Below are 22,568 nucleotides of genomic sequence, written 5' to 3' on the forward strand. Positions count from 1 at the left end.
TCTCTCTCTCTCTCTCTCTCTCTCTCTTTCTTTCTTTCTTTCTTTCTCTCTCTCTCTCTCTCTCTCTCTCTCCGTCTCTTTCTCTCTGTTTCTCTCTTTCTCTCGCTTACCCTTTATTCGATCTAATTATTACATCAGTCTTGATTAGCTTTTCTCGTAAACGCATTGAATGCTTTCTTCTAGAAATTACTTATGAAGCCTTAATCGGATGGCAAATGGATCGAGCAGATTCAGAACGTGATGAGATATGTCTTGGAAACAAACACTAATGCAGCGAACGGATACGTAAGCTGTCTGTTGTGAAAAAAATTTCATTGGAAATACAAAATTTGGGACAAATTGAAAAAGGGATCGCAACAAAAGTACCTAGATGAGCAATAATGCATTTCATTACTCTTTCTTGTCTCTTCATCAGGGCAAACTCTTGTGTAGAAATTTCCCAAAATTTCTTTCATAGACTGCACTTAAATATTTAAGACCTTATCGGTATAGGTAGATTTATTTATTTATTTTTTTTTTTTTTTTATTTTTTATTTGTATTTCTTATAAAATTAATAAATATTTATAAATTATAATAATTGCAATATTACTTAAAATATTTCATGGCTTATAATGATCCATACAATAACCAGTTATTTGATCTGATATGCAATCGAATACATCGAAAGCTAAATCACAACTTTCACCTTTTTCGGGCAATTTATGACGATCAACATGATATTTATTGGTAACAGCTCTTAAACATAAATTAACTGAACGCAAAGTAGCCATAAAGAAGCCATGTTCGTTAACGCCCTCCGAATAAAAATCGACTAAACCATCCAGGGTAGGCCAGCCCATTTTATCAATAGCATTGTTTTTTGCATAAACACAATGCAGCAGGCACTAGGAAACAAAATAAAAATATATTGTTTAAGACAAGCATATATTTTTTGGTAATTATTTACACGACAATACAATTATATAGTATACGCCAGCGTAGACATGGAACGGAATATATTTACGCGAAGTAATAGCATAATGCAACAAGTACAATTATTACAGTCAGAGAAGGCCGATCATTAAATTTACCTGCACCACTTCAGTGAACATTTTTTATATTTGTATTTACTTTCGTGATAAAATATCCGAAGTTGCTCTTCATTTCCATGGAAAGACATACTTTTCATCGGTGCCCTTATGTTGTTGGCAAAAAAAGAGGAGCGGGCAGGAGAGAGCCTTTCACCTATTTTCATCATAAAATACCCAAAAATTACAACTTTTGGCTAAACAAAGGCTCACTCCCCATAAGAACACTAATATGGGGAAGTGGGATTTAAAAAACTGAATTACCCGATACAAGTTTTTCACTTTAATTTAGTATATGGCAAAATGGCGACATTTAGCGTTTACTGTCGTGCAATTTTGAAAATTGACACTTTTTTCACGTAAACGCTTTTTCAAAACTGAAACTTTATATGGTTAATGGCTTGAAAAGAGATCCGATTCAGATCATTTTCAATAGCTCTTGCCGTTGGAACAAAACACGTCAACATTTGTTATATTGCGCCGTGTAAACTGAAAAAAGAGATATATGGATAGAGGGACAGACGGACAGACGAACAGACAGATAATCTTAAAGCGTTTACAATAATCGCCGACGCGAACCTGCGCTGATACACCCGCAAATGGTGTAGGGTATTAAAAAACATCGCATAGAACAACAATTGGAAACGTACAGATTGATCATTTGACAAAGTCTACTCTGTTTTAGATTCACATTCTAGCGGTGCTGGAGCATAATTTAAGGAATATTAATGATAGCCAGCAAAAGAGAAAGAAATTTCCGTAATAGTTTATATAAGCAATTAGAAAATAGCCTTTGCAGCCACATCTGTTTGTCTGTTCGCCTGCAGAAAGTAAAAGACCTCGAAAGTTTATTTAGAAAAACAAACATATTTATAATCTCATTACCATTATTATATTAAGCCCGATAATCAAATAAATCAATCCGGTCTGCAATTACAAAAAAAAATTCGATAATTATTTGCTTCAAGTGAGTGACAGCTTCTTATGATATCTAAACAGCACGACAAGGGAATATATGCAAATAGATGTGTGGTTACATGCAATGCTGCCAAATCGTATAAAAATATAATTCGTAGATAACACAGTACGACGACTACTACACACACGAATCGCGATATGTGAGAGGGAAGGTTCAGTCAGAAATCTCGTCTTTGAATTCTCTTTATGTCTGATAATGAAATGTAGAGTACTAGGGTTAGGTCTATCTAACTGATGGATGCTACCAAATTATGCAAAAATCTGATTTAATTTATATACAGCGTACAGTGTTATATATAACAAGCGAATCAATAATCCTTCTATCCTATGTCGACATGTTAACGGCTGAATATAATTTCTTGTTTGCCCTCAATCGAATGTCGTTAGTGTTCACAGGCCTTGGAACAATGAAAAAATTAACGCAATTCGTAGAAGTATATTTTTTTGGCGAAAGTAACTATGACTCTCTCTCAAAGTTGCGGGTCTCAATAGTGATGATGCCTAAGCAGTAATTGTAACAGAGAGGTCGTACACGTGTCTCTTCTCAAATTCTCTGGTTCTCTTCCTCGCCAATCGAGTCAATAGCTGGTAGAGAGACTTCCCGGTGTCTGCAGACTAACGAGAAAGGCTTGAACTATTTATAACTTGGTGACAAGTTTTGTGACGGATAGCTTTGGGACACGCTGGAAGAAGCTTGCTATTGCTACGAAGGAAATACAAACCAGCCGTTGTTGTTTTGCGTCTGTTTATGTAAAGTACGTTGATATAGTAATGGTCGAGAGCACGGAGCTTAGCATGTTAGGTGTAGCACCCGATACACATATGTTTTGAAGCATGGATGGCGTGGTGAATGGTCTGGATAGCCGGAATTGTATGGTTGATCCGAAGGCAAGAATGACTATGGCTTAAGGCTTTAAAGTCTAAATTTAACCTCCACGGCGGTCACAAGTACCTGCGGGTAGAGGTGACAGCATTGATGTGCTGCAGACCAATGTGTGAGTGGTTTTCATCATTTCCAAAACGAATAATTAAGAGGTAATGATAGGCCTCGCCAGACATACCCCTAGAGCGAGTTTATTGGGCCATACATAATAATGATATGATTTTTCGTTTCTCCTGTGCAGTTCACGCCCCTAGCTTACAGGAATTTGTCTAACGCTCTGGAGGGTGCCTGTTACGCAAAATTAACCCGCGTGTCATCGGGCACCATGAGGCAAAGTTGATAACAGATACTCACGTGAAACGTGAAGGAAGATTTCTCATTCGTATAACATTTTATGGGATAATATAAGATAATAAGAAGATAACTCGAACTATTTCAGTTTTATTTATTGTCGAAGATCCCTTCAATTCAAGGAGAGTTAACAAAGTTCAGCATAATACGTGCGATAGGTATTCAAAATAGACATAAGAGTTGAAAGAAAAAAAAAAAAAAAAATTAATTAAAAATATGCTTGCAAATGAAAAATTACTTGAAATAAAAATTAAATATAAAACAGTATTGAATTTTTGTTTTTTTTTTTTTTTTTGTTTATATTTATAATATCGTTTGTTTCTAGGTATACGCGGTTCGAAGCCATTTGATTTAATCATTTACCTTGACTTTGTGTTATTGTATATGTTTGCCTTTTTTGTAATAATTTTTAAAATATGCATTTTTTGTGCATGTTTGTGTTGATTCTTTTTATTCACTAGACATTTTTTTTTTTTTTTTTATTATTATTATTATTATTACTATTTTTATTTTTTTTTTTTCTTTTTTTGAATTTTTTTCATTTAATTGTTAACAAAATTTTATGTTTTCATTTTTATTGTTCGCGGGTGGCTGACTAGATGCCCAAATGTCATTGAGTTTAATTACTCGACGTTTTCAATTTGAATACAAATACCATTCTGTTTTCTATTTTTATTCTACGCTCAAGCTGAACTGAAAAGGCTCTTTTTTTTTCATCATATATAAATGAGAAATTTTTTTTGTAAATCAAAGAGTGTAGGTGGATAGGAAAAAGTGCTTTTCAAATAACTCCTGGAATTCGCATTTCATTGCATAATGCAACCTCAAAATTTGCTTAAACAATGCCACACAATCGCTTGTATAAAGTTTTACGCAAAATGATGCCAAGATAATAGATTATGTTTATAGTTAATTTTCATTGTTAATTATGAATATTTCTTTGCACATCACCGAATCAACGGAATACATGTTAAATTTATCATTACGCTTGTATAGTGGAATCATATTTAAAATTAACTTGACATTTCATATCAATTTATCGATATTTGTCCATATGTCCTCTCTATGTCCTGTCTATGATCGGTTGTGTATAGAACGTAGTATAGCTCTTAATTAAATTCTAAAAATTGAATAAGCAAAAGATATATGTAGAAAAGCCATGTCTATCCATGAAAGGTAAATAGCAACAGCAACGTCCAGTATTAATGCAATCTTTACACATTTACCTGAATTGGTAGGTAGTTACAATCTGCCTAAACTATCGCTATAATTTTTCCATACTTACTTGTATATTCATTAGCCTTTAGTTTTTTCAAATATTTGTAAGGCACATATAAATTCTCGATCAAAGAGGAGAAAAGAATAACACATATCCGTTTGTCGGATCCGATCTTTGAAATCGTTAACCAAATCTCAAAAAATTTGTTGCAAAAAAATTAACTAAAGTTTCGAACTTTCCCTTATCATTGTGACGAGAAAATTTTGAATTTAGGTTCGTGTCTTCGCTTTCACAAAAATATACGAATAATATAATATGATATAAATCAATTTATATTCTTGAGATGCAATAAACTTTTCTTTACTTAAATATTCGCATCAAATCCGTAAACGAATTTAGTCTGATAAGTGGTTCATCTGCCCAACTTGATGCAACTAAACGAACTGTTGCCAAAAATTGTAGAAAACTTTGACTGAAATATATATATTCCATTTATCTTGCATGCAATCAATCAAATGTCGTAAACAAGCCAGATTCGCTCGCAGTTGACTAAATCTTCTGTCTCTTTTTCTTTTTTAGATAATCTTTTCACTTTACCAACGCGTGTATGTTAAAATGTAGTAAGATGTTATAACTCACTCTTAAATATATATATATCGAATCCCTGTATGGGTATATGTTTTCAATTTAAACTTGAAACTTTAATTTTTTGCATTTTTAACGAATTAAATTGAAAGAACATCTACTATGTATATATAGGGCTAACTTAAAGATCCTAATTCTAAGGCTTTGGATTATTCCCTTCTTCTCATCCTTTCTTTCTTTTCTTCATCATGTTTTAGATTATTTGTCAGTTATCTTTTATCTTTTAATTCAATTATTAGCAATAACTTAACCGTTCACTGAACATTGTTTTCATATCATTTCTCATTTTTGCTTTCGATCATATCTCTCGCTGCCTATGACTATCATGCTGCGATGATCTCTCAAACAACATCCCATTCTTTCCACTTTTATTGAAAACGTACGTAGAGATTACAGCAATTAGCTGTCATCACCGGTTCATCAAGACTGTCAAGTATACCCGCACAAAAGCTTTTCTGTATGGTGTCCATAAATATCGAAAATTTCTTATAAAACATTATAAGATTTCGATTGGAGCCCGAATGAACGTAAGTTTGTTGTAACCAAACGCGAACTTTAATCCGAAAAAATTGTAATAATATTTGACCGAAGCTAGTATATACTATGTACATTTATATATATATATATATATATCTGAATGAGGAAAGTTTAACAGAAGCAAACGAAGAAAACACCTCAGAGTCTCCCTCGTAAAAAGATCACAAATATTATTTTACAGCTACGGAATAGAATCATGCGCTGACATAGCTTATGTCAAATAATTTTTTTTTTTTTTTTCTGGTCTTTATTTAATCGAATGTAATTTTGGCATTCACTGATGTATAATGAAAGGTTTACCCTACCATAGCATGTCGTCATGTATTAAATGATTCGGTCTAAACTGAAGATTTTCTTTGCTTCCACTAATTTTTTCTTTTTTCCTTTTTTTTTTTTTTTAATTAATTATTATAACTAATTGAATAGTTGTTTTTTTTTTTGCATTTTCAAGATTTTAGATAAAAGTTATGAATGAAATATTTATAATTATTTAAGAAAATGTTAAAATTGTATATAACTTTTTGCGCAAGGCTAAGTTTGTCTTTTATTGCATTGATTGATTACCAGTATGTCTTACTTTAGTTATTATTTCAAAACAGTTTCAAAATAGTTCAGATTAATACTTACCCCTGCTATGCGCTTGTCTTCGAATGGCACTAAAGTTGGATGATAAATACCATTTGATATATCATCGACACGGCCGATGCGTTGTATTAAACGCGCCATACGTCTGTGTGGCGTATCCTGATATGATATGTAACCAAAATTGTCTTGCACATCTTCTCCCCCTCCCCCTTCCCCACCCCCTTGTACGTACTCCTCATTCATATCATGAGGCCAATATTTATCATCATTTTTCATTACTGAATCCAATGTCTCCATATATATCAAGCCGCCTTCATCATCATCATCATCATCATTATTATGAACATTAATTGGGCCTTGCGCCTGAGCAACTTCATTTTTCAATATTTTAAAAGCCTCTGCAAAAGAAAAAAAAAAAAGAAAAAAGGAAAATAATTTGCGAAAAAACTTCTTTTTTTTTTTTGTTTTTTGTTAACTTCAATTTTATTGCTTCTCTGTCACCTTGGATAAGTTTAGTTTTAACCTCTTCTTGGCAACCTTTAATGTGATTCTCAACACGTCTAGCTGTACGTGGAGGATTTAAACACTTGGTTTTCTTAAGAGTTGAAAGAAAATTTATAAAACAATAAACACTTAAGCGAACAAAAGAATCAAATTACAAAATTCATACTTTATCGTAACGATAATTGAAACTTTGTACTTGAATGCAAAAGTATTCAACAATTATTATAACTGTTATGTAAATAAATGAAAATTGTATAATTTTCATTTTTATGAGATTTTCGCAATAATATAAAAATAAAAGAAAAATGAAAGAAATAAAAATGAAAAGCCGTTAGTAAGCGACCTCTTTACTCTAATGTTTTATAACGAATGAAAATGAAATTTTACACATTTTTCCAAAGTCATCATTACGAGATTTCAAGTTCAGCAAAAAGATTATCTTTTTTTTTCTTATGTCCATCGAGTCTCGAGTATATTAAGTTTGTCACATCATTCTTTGGCGTACACATCGAAGCACCCACGTACTTAGAAGAGACTTAAATTGCCATTCAGTTCAAATTAGCGAAATTAATGGCGAATTCTTTCGCTTTGTTTTGTTGCCACAAGGACAACAAAGAAGAACTTGAAAGCCGAAACATGCCAGATAGTTACGGCTAGACGCATTTTACTGAACTTGAATTTCACTGGCCTTCGACAGCTGCCTGCTATAGCTGGTCTTCATTTTTCATTTTCTCATATATATTATGTTAGCATATTTAACGGTTTATTACTCAATATTTTTGAATTTCTTTGATTGAATAAAAAAAAAAAAAAAAAAGGAAGCAAAATGAGCAAATGCTGGGTTTCAAAAAATTCGGCCCAAGCCGAATATAACTTCTTTCTTGTTTTTCCTACGCGCAGATAGATAAATAATGAAGTGCATAGATACGCATACGTATTCACTTTCTTTGCGAATGTGTTGTTACGTTGTTACTTGTTTTAGGTGCTCGCACCATAATCATATGCAAGGCAACATTTTTGTTTTTGTTTTAAAGCAATTGATGGTCGATCGTACACACAGATTACTGGCCATATACATGAATGCATAACTTTAACTGAACGTATCTAGTTTTGAATTGTTGTTTAAAACAAGTTGCATAAACACTCAGTCCATGCGATAATGATGAACTAAGTGCAACAAATTGGTAAATAATCAATGTTAAGGAAAAAAATGCTTTTTTTCGTTAGGCCGGCCATAAAATCGGCCATCCTTACAAAAAAAGCATCGCAAAGCTTATACTATAATTTCATATATATAGTTGTAGATGTTGTTAATAATCATTATTACAAAATTATACAAGATTATAAAGAGCATTGTATATGCATTAGGATCAACGATTGACAGAAGGTTCCCTTTCGATATGGCCCTTTTAGGTTCTCTACCTGCGTTATTTATCAATTATTTTGTATACTAGATAAGCTGTTTAGAGACGGAATTGATATAAAATAACTACAATATGTCTAATGACAATAAACGAAGTTTATGGTAAGATAGTATCAGCACTACTTTATGTTACCATTTATCAGAACCTGGACAAGTTTAAATCAACATTTTTTACGTAGATGTTCTTCTGTAAAGTTCTCCCTATCGGATATTTACTACCTCCAGGCAAAACTTAAGGTTATACAAATTATCTACACGAGTTCGATTTTAACAGACATTCCCGCCATGTTCAATATGTTCCTGTTTCATGTAGAACATTTTTGTAGATGCTTTTGTAATAAATATTACCTGACTCATTGCATGCAACTAATTTCGTCTTCCCATTATTTTGTAATTTCATTAATTTGGATTAAAAGGATTATAATGAGATTACTCACAACAACACTCACAAAGGCCATAGAATAATCTTAAACGTCAGCAAAAAGTTTACGAGAAATTGACTTAATGAGTCAATTCATTTTTAATAAATTCGTTGAAAACTTATTTGAAACATTCGTTGATCTCCTCCGGTTACACTGATTAAGATGTCAAATAAAAGGACAAAAATTATTCTATTTATTTATATATAATATATATATATATATCGCAAGCCCTATTATTTTTGTCGCAAGCTCCATTATTTTTGTCGCAAGCCCTATTATTTGTGAGATTACGTTACTCCTTCGGTTTTCAATTTTCGCAAACAAACGACATTATTTCAACTAAAAGTTTTAATCTGGCATTGCCTTTCTTAACTATGCAATAAAAGTTTTCTATTTACGAACTTCTTTATATAACAAATATTGCGTTTTTCATGTCACATTTTTTGATAAGTAAGCTTTTAAAAATTTTACCAATATCAATGTAATTGTTTACCGTACTATAGAGAATATTTTATTTTTCCTAATTTTCCCAAAAATTGCAATGAATTTTAAAAGTGATCTCCGTAATTTCTCCTGTTTAGAACATTTTACAATTGCAACATTAATAAACGTTGGCAACACTAACAGCATTATTTGTTGCAAAAGTGAGTTAAAGTGATTGCTATTCGACGTTTTCAGGTAAAATCTGTAGAAAAAAAATTATCAAAATCTGTAGGAAAAAGTTGAAAAAAAAAAAAAACTTGAAAGACTTATAACAATAAGAGCTGCAAACATTCACTTATATTGAACAATTCATTGAAAAAATTTTAACGAGGTCAAGTGACGTTTGTGTGCGAAAAGAAGCTCAAGTTGTGTAATACTACGCGAATTTATATTGTATTAAAAAAGTGGTAAAAATTTCCTATTTAAATTTGTGCAGCCATAAAATCTTATTGGAGTCTTTTTTTATGTAAGCTGAGAATTTATGTAACCACGCTTTAGGAAAAGTTTTGTAAATTCGTGCAAGAAAAAGTGCATGCATGTGTAGATGCGAAAACACTAGACTAGACAGGCGCAGAATTGTGTTCACCTCGCAAATATGTACAATTATTAAAATTAACACATTTTAATCGTTTCATTAGTTTTACAAGACCGAATGACGCAATTCATGCAGGGAGATTGAACTGTGTCGTTGTATCTACTTGCATTATTATTGCGTATTCTGAGCATATGTCTGAGTCATTACGTATTTCCTTTCTAATCTACAACTGTATATGCATGCGGGTGCATTTTTAAAAGCCGCCTTTTTTTCTTGTTATTAATTAAAAAATAAAAAAAAAATAAAAAAAACTTGTCTTTATCACCTTGGAGGCTTGGCCTTAAGCTGCTCTATAGTCTTCTTTACACTTATTTGTTCTGATAATTGCAATACTCTCGCTCTCATTGTTTCTGGAATTCTTAGCTCTTCTCTTGCTTTTCACTACACTGGTTCGTTGGTGTAATTCTCACAATTTGCCGTTTTCTTACAAAAACTGCTATAAAATATGGGGGCTCGACTCGTCTATCTCTTTCTTTCTCAAATTTCACGATCTCTGCACAAAACGAGCAGAAACTTTTTCTCAATTAGTTGCATTCAATCGTTTCGTTGCATTTTACTTTATGCATAGGCACAATAAATTCTTTATTGGACGAAAATATACACATTTGTCAAGCTGTATTATCTTGTTTAGCTTATCAAGCAACAACTGCAAAAAAAAATACTACACGAAATTAAAACTCAAGATTGCATAAGAAAAATTGCCAACTTTCTAGGTCAAATAGTGAAGCTAATATAAATAAATTGCATATTTTGTAAGTAGATTGGCTTTGATCGAATGTGTATGCTTTCGTGAGTTTAATAGACTATGAGAACCGATTTTGGAATTCAGCATAAGTCCTAAGAGAGTTCGTCATGATAATATATTATACACATAGACATATTAAAGCAGATGTTCAAAAAAATTAGGAGATACCTTTCGATGGCCTTCGATTCGCATGAACTACTACAGCTACTACTACTACTACTATTTCAGGAAAAATATGATTTTGACTATGATTGGTTGAATAATTGTGAATTCAAAGAAAAGAATAAATCTAAAACAAAGAACAGGTTATTTAAAATTTTGAAATCCAGAAAACTAATCTCCCTAATGTTGCAGCAACTCTTAAGTGTATAAGTATAAGTATAAGTATATTAAGATAATATCAACGTAAGGGAGGTAATAATGTCTAACGAAAAGAAGAAGACAATCTCCAGATCATCCATACGATATGTCAGTAGTGATATCTTGACATGGTACATATAATCAGATTAGGACAATCCGCTTTGTTATAGAAGGCGTTAACTTAGGTGATAAACTTCCGCGTGCTAATTACTAAATTAATACTTGTAAGCAAAGAATTCCATATTTTTACTGTACCAACATACAGTAGACGGAAGATGTCTGTGGTGTGGCAACATAAGATGCATGTACATTTCTCGCACACATACCTCGCAATATAGGTGTGAAAGATCTTATAAATAAAAATGAAGTTTCTGGTACATAACTAAGTCGGTAAATTGCTGTTCAAAATGTTTAAGGAGTACATACAATGGTATCGTATTTTACTTACGTTTACCGTAAACATATCTCGTATGCCTACTTACCGCCCCTTGGAGTATGAGCATAGTCGAGATTTCCGCGTATATTAGCTCCATATGATATTAACGGAACAGCGAAAAACGTAATCAAGCTTAAGTTTCAGGTTTCAATGGGAACAAAGGCCAAGGAAAGCCATAGGCTCCTTAAAATACTACGCATTTTTTTGAACTATAAAAAAAGAATTTACTTTAAATCCAAGATTTGTCACTACATTGACCATCTCAATCCTCGCTCCTCACAGCTTAACGTCAAGCAGAGAGCTAGTGTCAAATTGTGTTATTGTAACACCTTTAGGTTTGGATGAGTTTAAGTTATTCGTTCTACACAATGGTGCAATCCGATCAAGATCAGTGTGATGCTGATATGACGAGCCAAGTTAACTGCTTACAACTGTCGGAGACTCAAATAATGGTAGCAATGCTATGGTTTGATACGAGCGCCAAAAACGCGACAACACACGAGAGGACTATCTTTGAGAATTTTAATGATAACACGATCGCATTTGGTAATGAAAATGTGATGAAGTTTTATTTCCGAGGCTTGTTTAGTATTTTATATAGAGCAGGCTATAAAAATCAAGAATAGATGTACAAAGTTTGCAATTTTATCTTTAAATGGGAATGTGTGTGTGTGTGTGTGTGTGTGTAAAAGTAAAGCGCGTGCTTCGATAAGTCAATCCAGAATCATACATAGATGAAGACCTTATTGCGTATCTGATGTGTATTTTTAATTGCTACTACCGCGTGGGTAATATAACTCGTCACTTTTGTCACGTTTAATATTTCAATGCTTCCATTTCAGATTAGTAAAAAAAACAAAATAAAATTTTAACAGAGTATTTCACTAACATTAATATCGCGATTAAATTTTCCAGTGTGAGAAGCAAAAACATTTTTATACGGTGGGCTTATTTCTATAAATACATATTAATATGTAAAATTAATAATTGATTTCGTAAATGTTTAATTTTCTAAATAGTGATAAAAGTCATAGAGAAGTAACGTATATAGTGTCGGTGCCTCTAAAGATTGTAACGATAATGCCCGTTAATTGCTCAATTTCAATTTACTACGTCACGTTAAAAAAAAAGAAAAAGCTATGTTCAAGTTAGTAACTATTTTCTTAGACTTTGTCCATGTAAAGTAGGTTGATTGTGTATAGCAAGGGTTGCGGTACGTTAATATAAACGTTTTGTCATTTAATTTCTAACGTTTTAAAAACTATATGTATGCATATATATATATATTAACACATTTGTATATATATATATATATATATATATATATATATATATATATTGTTTGTCTGCAATGATGAAATAGGTCAGTCTACGCGTATGAATAAAAATGATGAAAAAAAGTCATTCCATATGCCTACTGGAGAACTGCTCAATAACCTAGAATTTAGGAAGGAAAGTTGAAAGTATATTTTTACTTGAATGTAGTCCTTAGGAGTTAGTAGGTAGGCCAGTGGTCGTGGCCGCCCGCCGCCCTTTGTCGGTTTCAATCAATCATATATATGTAAGTGTTTTCTGTTTAATACTGGCCTACTATGCCTACTAAACCTTGTAACAACAGAGAACGTATGGTTAAACAGATCAACATCATTGGATTGACCTAACAACAAAGGCCTTCGGTTTTAATAATTCGCTACAATTGTTTGTAAAGCTTCTACGATAAATATCGTCTTTTTTCCTTCCCAATAATTGGAATTTCTGTAAATCTTCCTTAGCTTGTCAATTTACTTCTGCCCACTTTCCTTTAATCTGCAGAATCTATTTTTTTTCGCTTGACGAAGACTTTATATATTAAAAGTGAACTACGAGATGCGATAGCGTTTAAGTCAAATGGTGGTTTCTCTCTACTCTCTACTCTACTGCAAATTAGTGAAATAATTACTCTGCTTTCAAAAATTATATATATATATATATATATATATTATCATTAATTACTAATTGTTAAAGCATGTCGGCGCGCAACAATCAAGAGTGAATGCTGATCTAGGTTTATTACTCGAGGTTGTAGTTGCGTCGACTTACATTCTTCTTCTTAATTATGTGTGTGGTATGGACTGATGCAGTCAATTTGTTGAAAACATTTTCTTATCTCTACAATTATTATTTTCAAAATAATTAAAATGGAGGGTCTTCGTCTTGAAATGTGTCTAATGAAGGGTGGCCGAAATTCTACTCATATTATAATTTTTGTTATCTAAAGTTCTCTTGTGTTTGCTTTTCACTTTTGTTGTTGTTGTTGTCGTTTTTTTTTTTTTTTTTTGTTCCTTTGCTTTTTAATTGTAAACATTCAAATTTAATTTATAATATTCAAGTTTACTTTAAGCGACAGAATTTTTTTTTCGAATCCTATCAAAAAACGGTGGTATGTTAGATTGATCTCTTCGTACTTAATGCATCAAGGTGGCTTTCAATTAGTATAAATTGTTTGCTCTGGGGATGAATGCGTTTGTTCGATTACGTTTTCAACATTCCCCTAAAGGCCTAAGCAGGGATTTAGAGTTAGGCGATTAAGCGTTTCCCTTCATCCAGGTTTTCGATTGAAAACAATTGCTATAAATACTTTTCAAAAACCAAGGTAGAGAAGAATGCGCTTAATACACGGAATTATGATAATTAAATTTGTTCGATTTTAGCTGAGAAACGCTCGTCTTTTAAGGGCTATTCAAAATTTCAATTGTTCTGCTACTCTCGCATGTATAATATATGGAAATATTTATAACATGTGATCACATGTTTATCTTTTTGATCGATGTGAATTATGGAAAGTTTTCAACCTGCCAAGCGTTAAAACATTATATTTGCTGCGTATATTATCTGTCTTTCTTGCTCTACTTCTATGTCGCGGAGATCTTATAAGTTTACGAACGTGATAGCTGCTGTTTCAAGGGCCGCAAAGAAGCAAAGATTGAATCTAATGTTTTGTCATTTTTCGTCATTAGGTGTGAACAACATTGCCATGCCTACGAGTTTTTATGCCTCGAATAAGTAAACGATAATAGGCTTTGATAAAATCACTTGTCAAAATCAATTATAAAATGATTGCCATAAGGCGTATATCACAAGCCTGGGTCGACCTATGAATATTTCGGTATTAAAAAGTGGGAAGAGAACAAGAAGAAACCCGTTTATGGGTGTTCGAAGCATCGGTCTAGACGGAAGATAATTGCTTTCATTTTTTTTCTTTATGTTTATTGAACTTGTTTGTTAAAATACAGATTTTTATATTATATCTCGTACATTTTGAATGTTTATTTATTTTCATATATATTACTTTGCACCTCTCTCTTCAAATTTAATTTGAAAAAATGCTGACGTATTGCTTTTTGTTTTCCTTTCGTATTTACGATTTAGTTTAATGAAATATTCTTGGAGATATTTTTTAGTCGACGCGTAGCGCTCTCAACGTTCACATCGATTTTCTTACTTGGTTCGTTCAATAATAAATAAATAAATAATAAAAAAAAAAAAAAAAAGGAAAATATATAAAACGCGTCGAGGTCAGAACATTTATTAAATTATAATAAAAAGGTATTGTTTTATATTTAGAAATATGCAACACAAATAGAAAATAAAAAATAAAATTTTCAATTGTTAAGCAACAGAGCATTATATTGAATAACAATTTCTACTTGCCATCCGATTACATAATTTGTTTATCAATTTTGAAAATTGCAAGAAAACTCTTCATTTAACGAAACTATGCGCATATATTGCATATTCTTACGCAAATCGGAAGCGCTTTTGAAAAAAATTCATATTTTCAATTTTCATATGGCTTATGTAATTTCACAATAAAAAGCATTTCTTTTCTGGGAGCATGTGTTAGTGTGTGTGTGTGTGTGTGTGTGTGTGTGTATATATGTGTATACATGTGAGTATGCATAACGTAACAATTGCTATGGGTCGTCGGTTGGTTATTTTAGTTTTTTTTTTTTTTTTTTTTAAACAAATAACATTGAAAATTTCATCTGTGTAAACTTTCTAGAATTTCGTTTCGGTCGGATCTTAGAAAACGAAAAAAAAAAAAAAAAATCAAAAAAAAAAGAAAATATAATTGCCCCAATTTTAATGATGCTTTTACTTTTGCTCTTGCTCTCTGTTTATTTTAGTATTCATGATTTTTCTCTGTCTACTTTCTTGCTTTATTTACTTCTCAACATTGTTGTTATGGGAGTTTAAGAAAAAAAAAACAAAAAAAATGAAAAGAAATCGATTTTTCTCACCTTTTTGTTTGTTTTTATTTTTATTTTTATTTTTTATACACACACGTTCAGTCAGCTATGTCAATCTATCTCTATCTTTCCTCTGCCGTTGTACTTTAAAGGCCAAGGTCATTGTCGAAGGAGATCGCATTCTTTATAATTATATACATATATATGTATATACTTGCTCTGTTAATGTTTTATTTCACATTGATGAGATACATCCATATGCATAACTAGATACACGACGTGAGTACAGTGGGAACTATTTGTTGTGATAATCGTAATATACTTAAGGTAATAAAAATTTTATTCCTTTTCTCGACTGAATTTTCATTTAAAACCTGCTTCTCTGTCAGCTGTTCATAATTCGTTCTCCCTCTTTCTCTTTCACTCTCAGTTAATGGACTTATTGGTGTCTATACGTCATATTATATTGAAAATGAGCGAAATTTAATAATTAACAAAAGTATAAATATATATATATATATATATATATAGGTAAAGGATAGGCGATGAACAATAAAAAAATAAATGAAATAAAGGCGCATTTTCCCATATAAATATTTTTGACTTAGGAACAATATCACGTGCGGTGGACTTATTTATATATATCTATATATATATATAGATAGCATATAACACGAAAGCTTTTCAAAAAGCTATATAGCTAGGTAAACAACATCCATGTCCAAAAAATTTGTTAAAAAATTTCATATATTATATGTTTACTGTATAAGCGTATAAATAACGGCATATGAATAGAAGCGATCGAGGGGAGTGCTCATTAGGCCACACCTATGTCATCCACACTCTCTTCGAATTTCTTCAATCGAACCGGAACCATCTCCCTCTATTGAAAATGGAAAGAATGCACGGACAGTTTGCCTTTAGGCGGAGTTCAAGCGAATCTTAGGAATCTTGTCTAATTACGGAAGGATAAAAAGTAAACGCAATCATCTCCATTATGCTTTAAAGCAATCATGCTATTCAATTAGTATCAACAACGAACACACACAAACATCCATTCTATACATTACGAAATCGTTCGTTGCAAACAAGATGTGCAAAAGCGGAATAACACGTTAAATTCGGAAAAATGATTGGTTTACTCAAAGCACGCTCTTCAGTTAGCTAGTTGCTCTTTCTTGTTTTCATTTTTCTGGCAGTTTGTGGCTATCAGGTCGTTTTAGGCGTTTCGCCGCGCCTCATATATCGAGATTTGTTTGTATGTCTCTTGCTCAGCAAAAAGGGTTACCCCAGGCGGCAAAAAAATGCTAACTGAAACAAATCAAGAGTTATGAGTAAGCCGGATGGGCCAGAACTTTCCAGTTGAGTGCTTCGGTTTTATCGTATGAATGGATGGACAAATGTCATGTAAATGGTGGTCACCTTGCGTCGCTTTTCTTCATATTCATGCTAATCGTTTTTTGAATGTCAAACAGTTTAAACCGATAAATGATGGCGTTGATAGCGTTTCACTTTAACAATCCATAATAGAGTACACCCTTTCATCTGATGCCACCAAGCAGAAAGTGCTGCGGCCTTGCATTCGATATGGATGGCATGCCTTGGTCTATCCATGATCCTTTGCACTTAAGCTTCTCACAATTAATCCCCGTTCTTTTATCCCCATTGAATACTCGATGTAAGAACGACTTTGTTTTGTATTGTCCCTGTTTCGTATATCCTTTATTTTGACCTATTGAACACCTTGAAGAGAGCGATGCAAAGGCTTTTCAATTTATCACTTATAGGCTTTTGCCACGCGTCAATACCGTGATAAAATGCCATCTAAGTCAAATCTTTGTACTGCACCCTGCATTGTCGCGTTTCTTGAAGCCGTATTCAATACGTGTAAAATAGTTTGCCAACGTTGAAGTAAAAATAACATTTAGCCATCTCTGCGGAAATATTCCAAAGCCGAGTCCATTTTTGAAGTGTATATATCTGGATGTTATCATCGGAATAATGGAATTTATGTTCATCAATAGGTGCTGCAATAACAATATCAGTGAGAGTGAATAAACCGTAGAATGATGAAGAGCTTTAGTCCTGTGTTGTCTACGTTCTCTCTTACGGTTTGAAATAATTGAAAGGGCGAATTTGCTTTTAACACGTTCGCGGACAGTAAAAATTGCACTGAGCTGCAAAAAAATGATAGTCAATTTGTTTGGAAACTAGAAGAAGTAAAACGCTTCAGCAATACGGGCGAAAAAGTTCGATAAAAACGAATAAAATTTTTGTGGTACGATCTTTCCGTCCGTATTGCTTACGGCGGAAGGAGGAAGTTTACTTATGAAAATTATTGCTAAGCCATGCTAAATCCGTGTCTTGATATTGTGACCACCGGACACACTAAGCATAAGAGGAAACAATCTGCTTTCACGAAAGCCATATCAAAAACAATAATAAAAAAATAAAAACAAAAAAATATTTATGAATATCTTGTCACTTTTGACGTCGCTATGGCGGATAGTCGTAATACGGCGGATAGTCAGTGTTAACAAGGTCACAGAGATGTTAATAGAAATATTAAACAAAATAAAATAGAATGGAATGGAATGAAGTCCGAAACGTGATTAATGAAAGAAAATATTACGGTAATAGCTTCTCCTTCCGCTTTGTATTACAATTTTTTCGCTGTATATAAGAAACTGTTTCTCTTTGAAGAGATAAAGTAAAAGGAGTTTGACTATGTCACTTTTTCAGAGAATCAGAACCAGAAGCAGAATCTCACATCTTTCTCGTCGGGTTCTCTTATAGAATTGCTTACTGAATAAATGATTAGATGAAAAGAGAAATCGAAATACAATTTTAAGACTTCTTTTTTTTTTTTTTTGGTTTAAACAACTCCCCAATTGCCTTCGGTATAGGAAGTAAACGCGATCCTTCAATAGGGTTTTTTCAGTGTTTAATTTGTCAACTTCATATCCGTTTGCGTCCTTTCTTTGCGCGACTATTAATGCACGACATTTGCTCTATGCAACGCATCGGTAAATAATTCCTGGACTGTCGCTTAAAACAAAACAAGTAAGAAAATTATATCCGGTCGTGAGGGAATCTTTTGTATTTATCACAGCCAAGGCGAAAAAAAAATTAAAGAATTACATGCTCTCTGCTATGGAGTGAGCGCAACTAATTTTCTTTATATTGTGGGTATGTGTGGTTTAGTTCCAAGTGCTTTTGCAAATTTCTGGACAATGCGTTCATTTTTGCGAACGGAAGAATATTTATCAGAGATACTATACAATTGGGCAGGCGGACAGATGGACAAATGGATATTGTTAGAATGCAAGAATGCAAGAATGTATACACGTCATGGGCGTTTTTGAATCTTGTTTCTACGCCCTATTTAATACACTATTCAGGTGCTACAGCATCGCCCATAGAATATGCGTTCAAATTTTTGTAGATTTATCTGCTATAGTTTATGAGCAAATGAGTGAAAGCCAATTTTTTATTGCTCTTGAAACATAGAGGTGTTCTCAGGTTACGCGGTGACTCGAGCGTGGCCTTTGACTAATTTGGCCGAGTTTTAATAGCAAACTGTGTGCAAGAACTTCCAATTTTTTAGCGAAATTTGAAATCGATGGCTTCATTTTTGCGTCCAGGCGAATGTTTCCAATAGACACTATACGGACGGTCAGATGGACGTGCTTAAAACGATTTTGGACTTTTAATGTGTATCACGTGCATACTTTATGGGTTCTCTGAGACTTGCTTCTGGGCGTGACAAACGCTTCGACAAAATAAACATACACCTTACCCTTCGTTGATGGGTATAAATATTATTCTCGATGATCGAATTGCCGCACAAATCTATGGAACACAATGGCACATACTGCATTCATTGAAGTTCGAATGGTTGTTGCACCCATCACACATTCTCCATACGCAGCCTCCAAGGGCTGTTCGTCAGCTTGAGAATCTCCTAAACAGACTGCTGGGCAAAAAATTTGAATCAACTGATGTCGTCATTGCGAAAACAGATATGTATTTTAATGGGCTTGACAAATTACTCTATAAAGAAGATAACGACATTGTGAGGGACTTGGAGGTTGAATTAAATGTATCTCTCTTGATAGAGACTATATCGATGAATTGTTACGAATTTCGCAAAAAAGACTGAAAAATGTTTTTCTCTCACTTTCTCACTGGGGGGATTATTAACTAATGTATTAATAAAAACTTGTATTCTCTCTCTTTTAAAAAACAAACGCGAATGAAACAATTATTTTTTATTTATTTAATTTGTTTTTTCTTTCTTTTTTGTTTTATGGCCTCTCTCCCCCCGTTTGCATACCACTAAACAAATTTTTAGCAAATTTTTCGCTTTCTAGAACTGTTCTAGCAGGATAATCCAAAAATTGTTTGAAAAATTGCTTTTCAAAAATCTTGAATTTTTTTTTTTTTTTTTCAATTTGTAAATATTAACTTGTCGAATGATATTTTACCAGGCTTATTAGGGAATCCTAATTTAAAGTTGGGATTGAAATTCAATTCAATCGAATCGAATGAGAAAAGTTCATTTTATGTTTTATCGGCGAAGCTTGCTTGCAACTTTTGAAAACCTCTGCAGACAGACACGGCAAAGTCATGCTCATCAATAATCGATTTTTTTGCACTTGCAAATCAATCGAGTGCATTTGAAATATCTGTAATATGGACCCTAGAACTGTATGCAGAAAAATCGCTTTTTTTGGGGACAAATTAAAATTTCGCACCTGTTGCGATTATATTTTTGTATTTAGGAAATTTTTTTTTAACCCGAAAAAAGAAAACAATATTAACTCTTAATTTAATAAACCGACCCATACATACACACACATATATATATATATATATATATATATATATATATTGCAATTATGAATAAAAGAAAGAAAGAAAAAAACCAAAAAAAAAAAAAAAGTGAAAGACGTTGGAACTTTTTACAAAGTTGCTGTAAATGCAAATGAACTCTCAATAATTATTGTAACCAGTTTGATCTGAGAAAGGTGAAAAAAAAAAACCAGTAATCGGTTTAAATAAAAATTAAATTCGATGATTCAATTTCGTATAAACACCGTAAGTTTATATCGCACGCTAATCTCGAAACGAAATAAATAAATAGAAAATGACGTCAAGTCAACGGCCTCTTATTTGTAATAATCCCCGTGACTTTAATAGAAAAATTTAATGAAAACAATTTATTGAATATTAATAAAAAAAAAAAAAAAAAAAAACTATTGTTGTAGTAAAGTTAGACAGGCAAGCAGACAGTTGTGTATGGCTTGGCCTTTAGTATGCTGTCAATTTGTATTTATTTATTGATTTATGATGAAATGGCAAAAGGTTTTTTTATTTTTTATTTTTTTTTTTTAATTTAACGCGAATAGTGTTTGAATTAATTGAAACTAAAGAACGTAAGAACATTGTTATTTATATAGCATGTTACGTCCAGATATCCACATGTATTTACGGGATTAAAGAATATTTACAAATTTTTTAGGTTACCTAGATCTTAGTCTTAGCTTTTTTTTTTTTTTTTTTTTTTTACTTTCTTTCATATACAACAAAAAAAGTCGTTGTTAGCCCACTAAGTAACTATTACTATACTTTATTCAAATCATATGAGCTCAATATATATATATATATAATTGCAAATTCATCAATGTCTGGGATCATTACAAAAAACATTAAATCTCGTTTTCAACAAATGTTTCTATATATTTTTTTTAATTTTTTAAAGTCGTGAGAGTTCTATCGGTATTACATCACTTGTTGCGTAACGGAAAATAATATTTTCAATCATCTAGTCAAAGAAAAGTCAAACGCTTTCGTATATAAGGAAGCAATATGTTGTTATATTAATATAGTTAAAAGATCAGATAGTCGTAGATTGTAATGGATAAACGCATGTATCGTTGAGAAGCTAGCTAGTTTGGTCGTAACGCCGGGGAGGGGGAGGGGGGAGGGAGACGATTTTGCTCTTAAGCCGACAGACTGATGTTCTGCCCTGGCCTATCTACTCATTGCATGTTAGTATTGACATTTCAAAATATCAGATGACGTAATGAAATCAATTTTGTCAGCAATTAGTGGTTCTAAAGGGGAGGAAATTGTAATTAAAGTTTTATGCAAGTAATCCTCATTTTAATATTAATATTTATCTTTATTATTACCTGGGTGTACGCAAGCTTATCGCAACAAGGTTAAGTAAATATCTATGCACACATATGCGGACATATGGACGGATCTTACTTAGTCTTATTACTTAATATTTATTTCATTTATTTGAATTTAAACAGCTTACGTTAATAATTTTATAGATATTTATCTATGTGCGAGTGAATGTATTTCTTTTTTCCTATTCATTTAATTAAAGTAAATTTTACTTTTCTTATTCTTGTTTTTTTTTTTTTTTTTTTTTAAGTAAAGTTATACTTTCAGTTCAGTTAAGTTTAAGTTAATAGACTACAGAATGAAAGGCTTCCAATGTATTAGAGAAAACTTAGTGATAAAAATAAAATCTTTTGCGTTAATTTTCTTTCTATCAGTTTGATTAGTTTGTGGTGCATTATTGTGATATGCATTGGAAATTCCATTATCAACGTCAACGTCATAACCTGAACAATAACAATACTTCTCGTTCGTTCATTTGTTGAAGCAAAGGCCAGACAACCCGATCAACTTTATCCACAACAATAACTTTATCTTAATTATTTTTTCTTTACACTCTCCCATTACGGAAAGCTCGATAATCTGCTGAAGCGGTCGATGAATCCACAAACATCTAAACCACAAAAAGTTTGATAATGTTTTCTTTCTTTTTTTTTTTTTTTTTTTTTTTTGGATTTAGGCCTTGAAATTGTAGAGCATTTAGTAGTTTGCAGCCTTCAACTGCATTTGAAATGTTTCCGTATGCGAAATCTATTCATTTTCACGATCAGATTAATGACATCTTCAGTTGCGTTATGTTTATCGCAATAACACATCAAACGGGGATTTTCAGTGTACCTAGAAATCGTGTGACACATTACGTGGGAATTAATGTTAAACGTCTTTTGTGTGGGGGAAAAAACGTTTGTTT

At 32.3% G+C, this 22,568-nt stretch overlaps 2 protein-coding genes across 5 annotated transcripts in view; one reads left to right on the plus strand and one right to left on the minus strand.

Annotated features, from left to right (window-relative positions):
- Nucleotides 1–600: 600 nt before the first annotated feature.
- LOC119644947 lies at nt 601–6,934 on the minus strand. Its single transcript, XM_038044691.1, has 4 exons — nt 6,926–6,934; nt 6,768–6,861; nt 6,309–6,664; nt 601–885 (listed from the first exon to the last, which is right to left on the minus strand). The coding sequence occupies exons 1-4, from the start codon at nt 6,932–6,934 to the stop codon at nt 601–603; spliced, it is 744 nt and encodes a 247-aa protein (XP_037900619.1).
- Nucleotides 6,935–9,272: 2,338 nt separating this feature from the next.
- LOC119631707 (2-oxoglutarate dehydrogenase, mitochondrial-like) overlaps nt 9,273–22,568 on the plus strand; it is a 31,359-nt gene continuing 18,063 nt past the window's right edge. For 2 of the 4 annotated variants that reach the window (XM_038024147.1, XM_038024150.1), the window contains exon 1: nt 14,778–14,819. The gene's annotated coding sequence lies outside the window, so the exon portion shown is untranslated. Of the gene's footprint in view, nt 9,294–9,371; nt 9,565–14,777; nt 14,820–22,568 lie in introns of those variants that run through there. The other 2 variants (XM_038024149.1, XM_038024148.1) reach the window with 2 other exon arrangements.

The sequence above is a fragment of the Glossina fuscipes genome, unplaced genomic scaffold, assembly GCF_014805625.2.
Source record: "Glossina fuscipes isolate IAEA_lab_2018 unplaced genomic scaffold, Yale_Gfus_2 1, whole genome shotgun sequence".
NCBI classification, from domain to species: domain Eukaryota; kingdom Metazoa; phylum Arthropoda; class Insecta; order Diptera; family Glossinidae; genus Glossina; species Glossina fuscipes.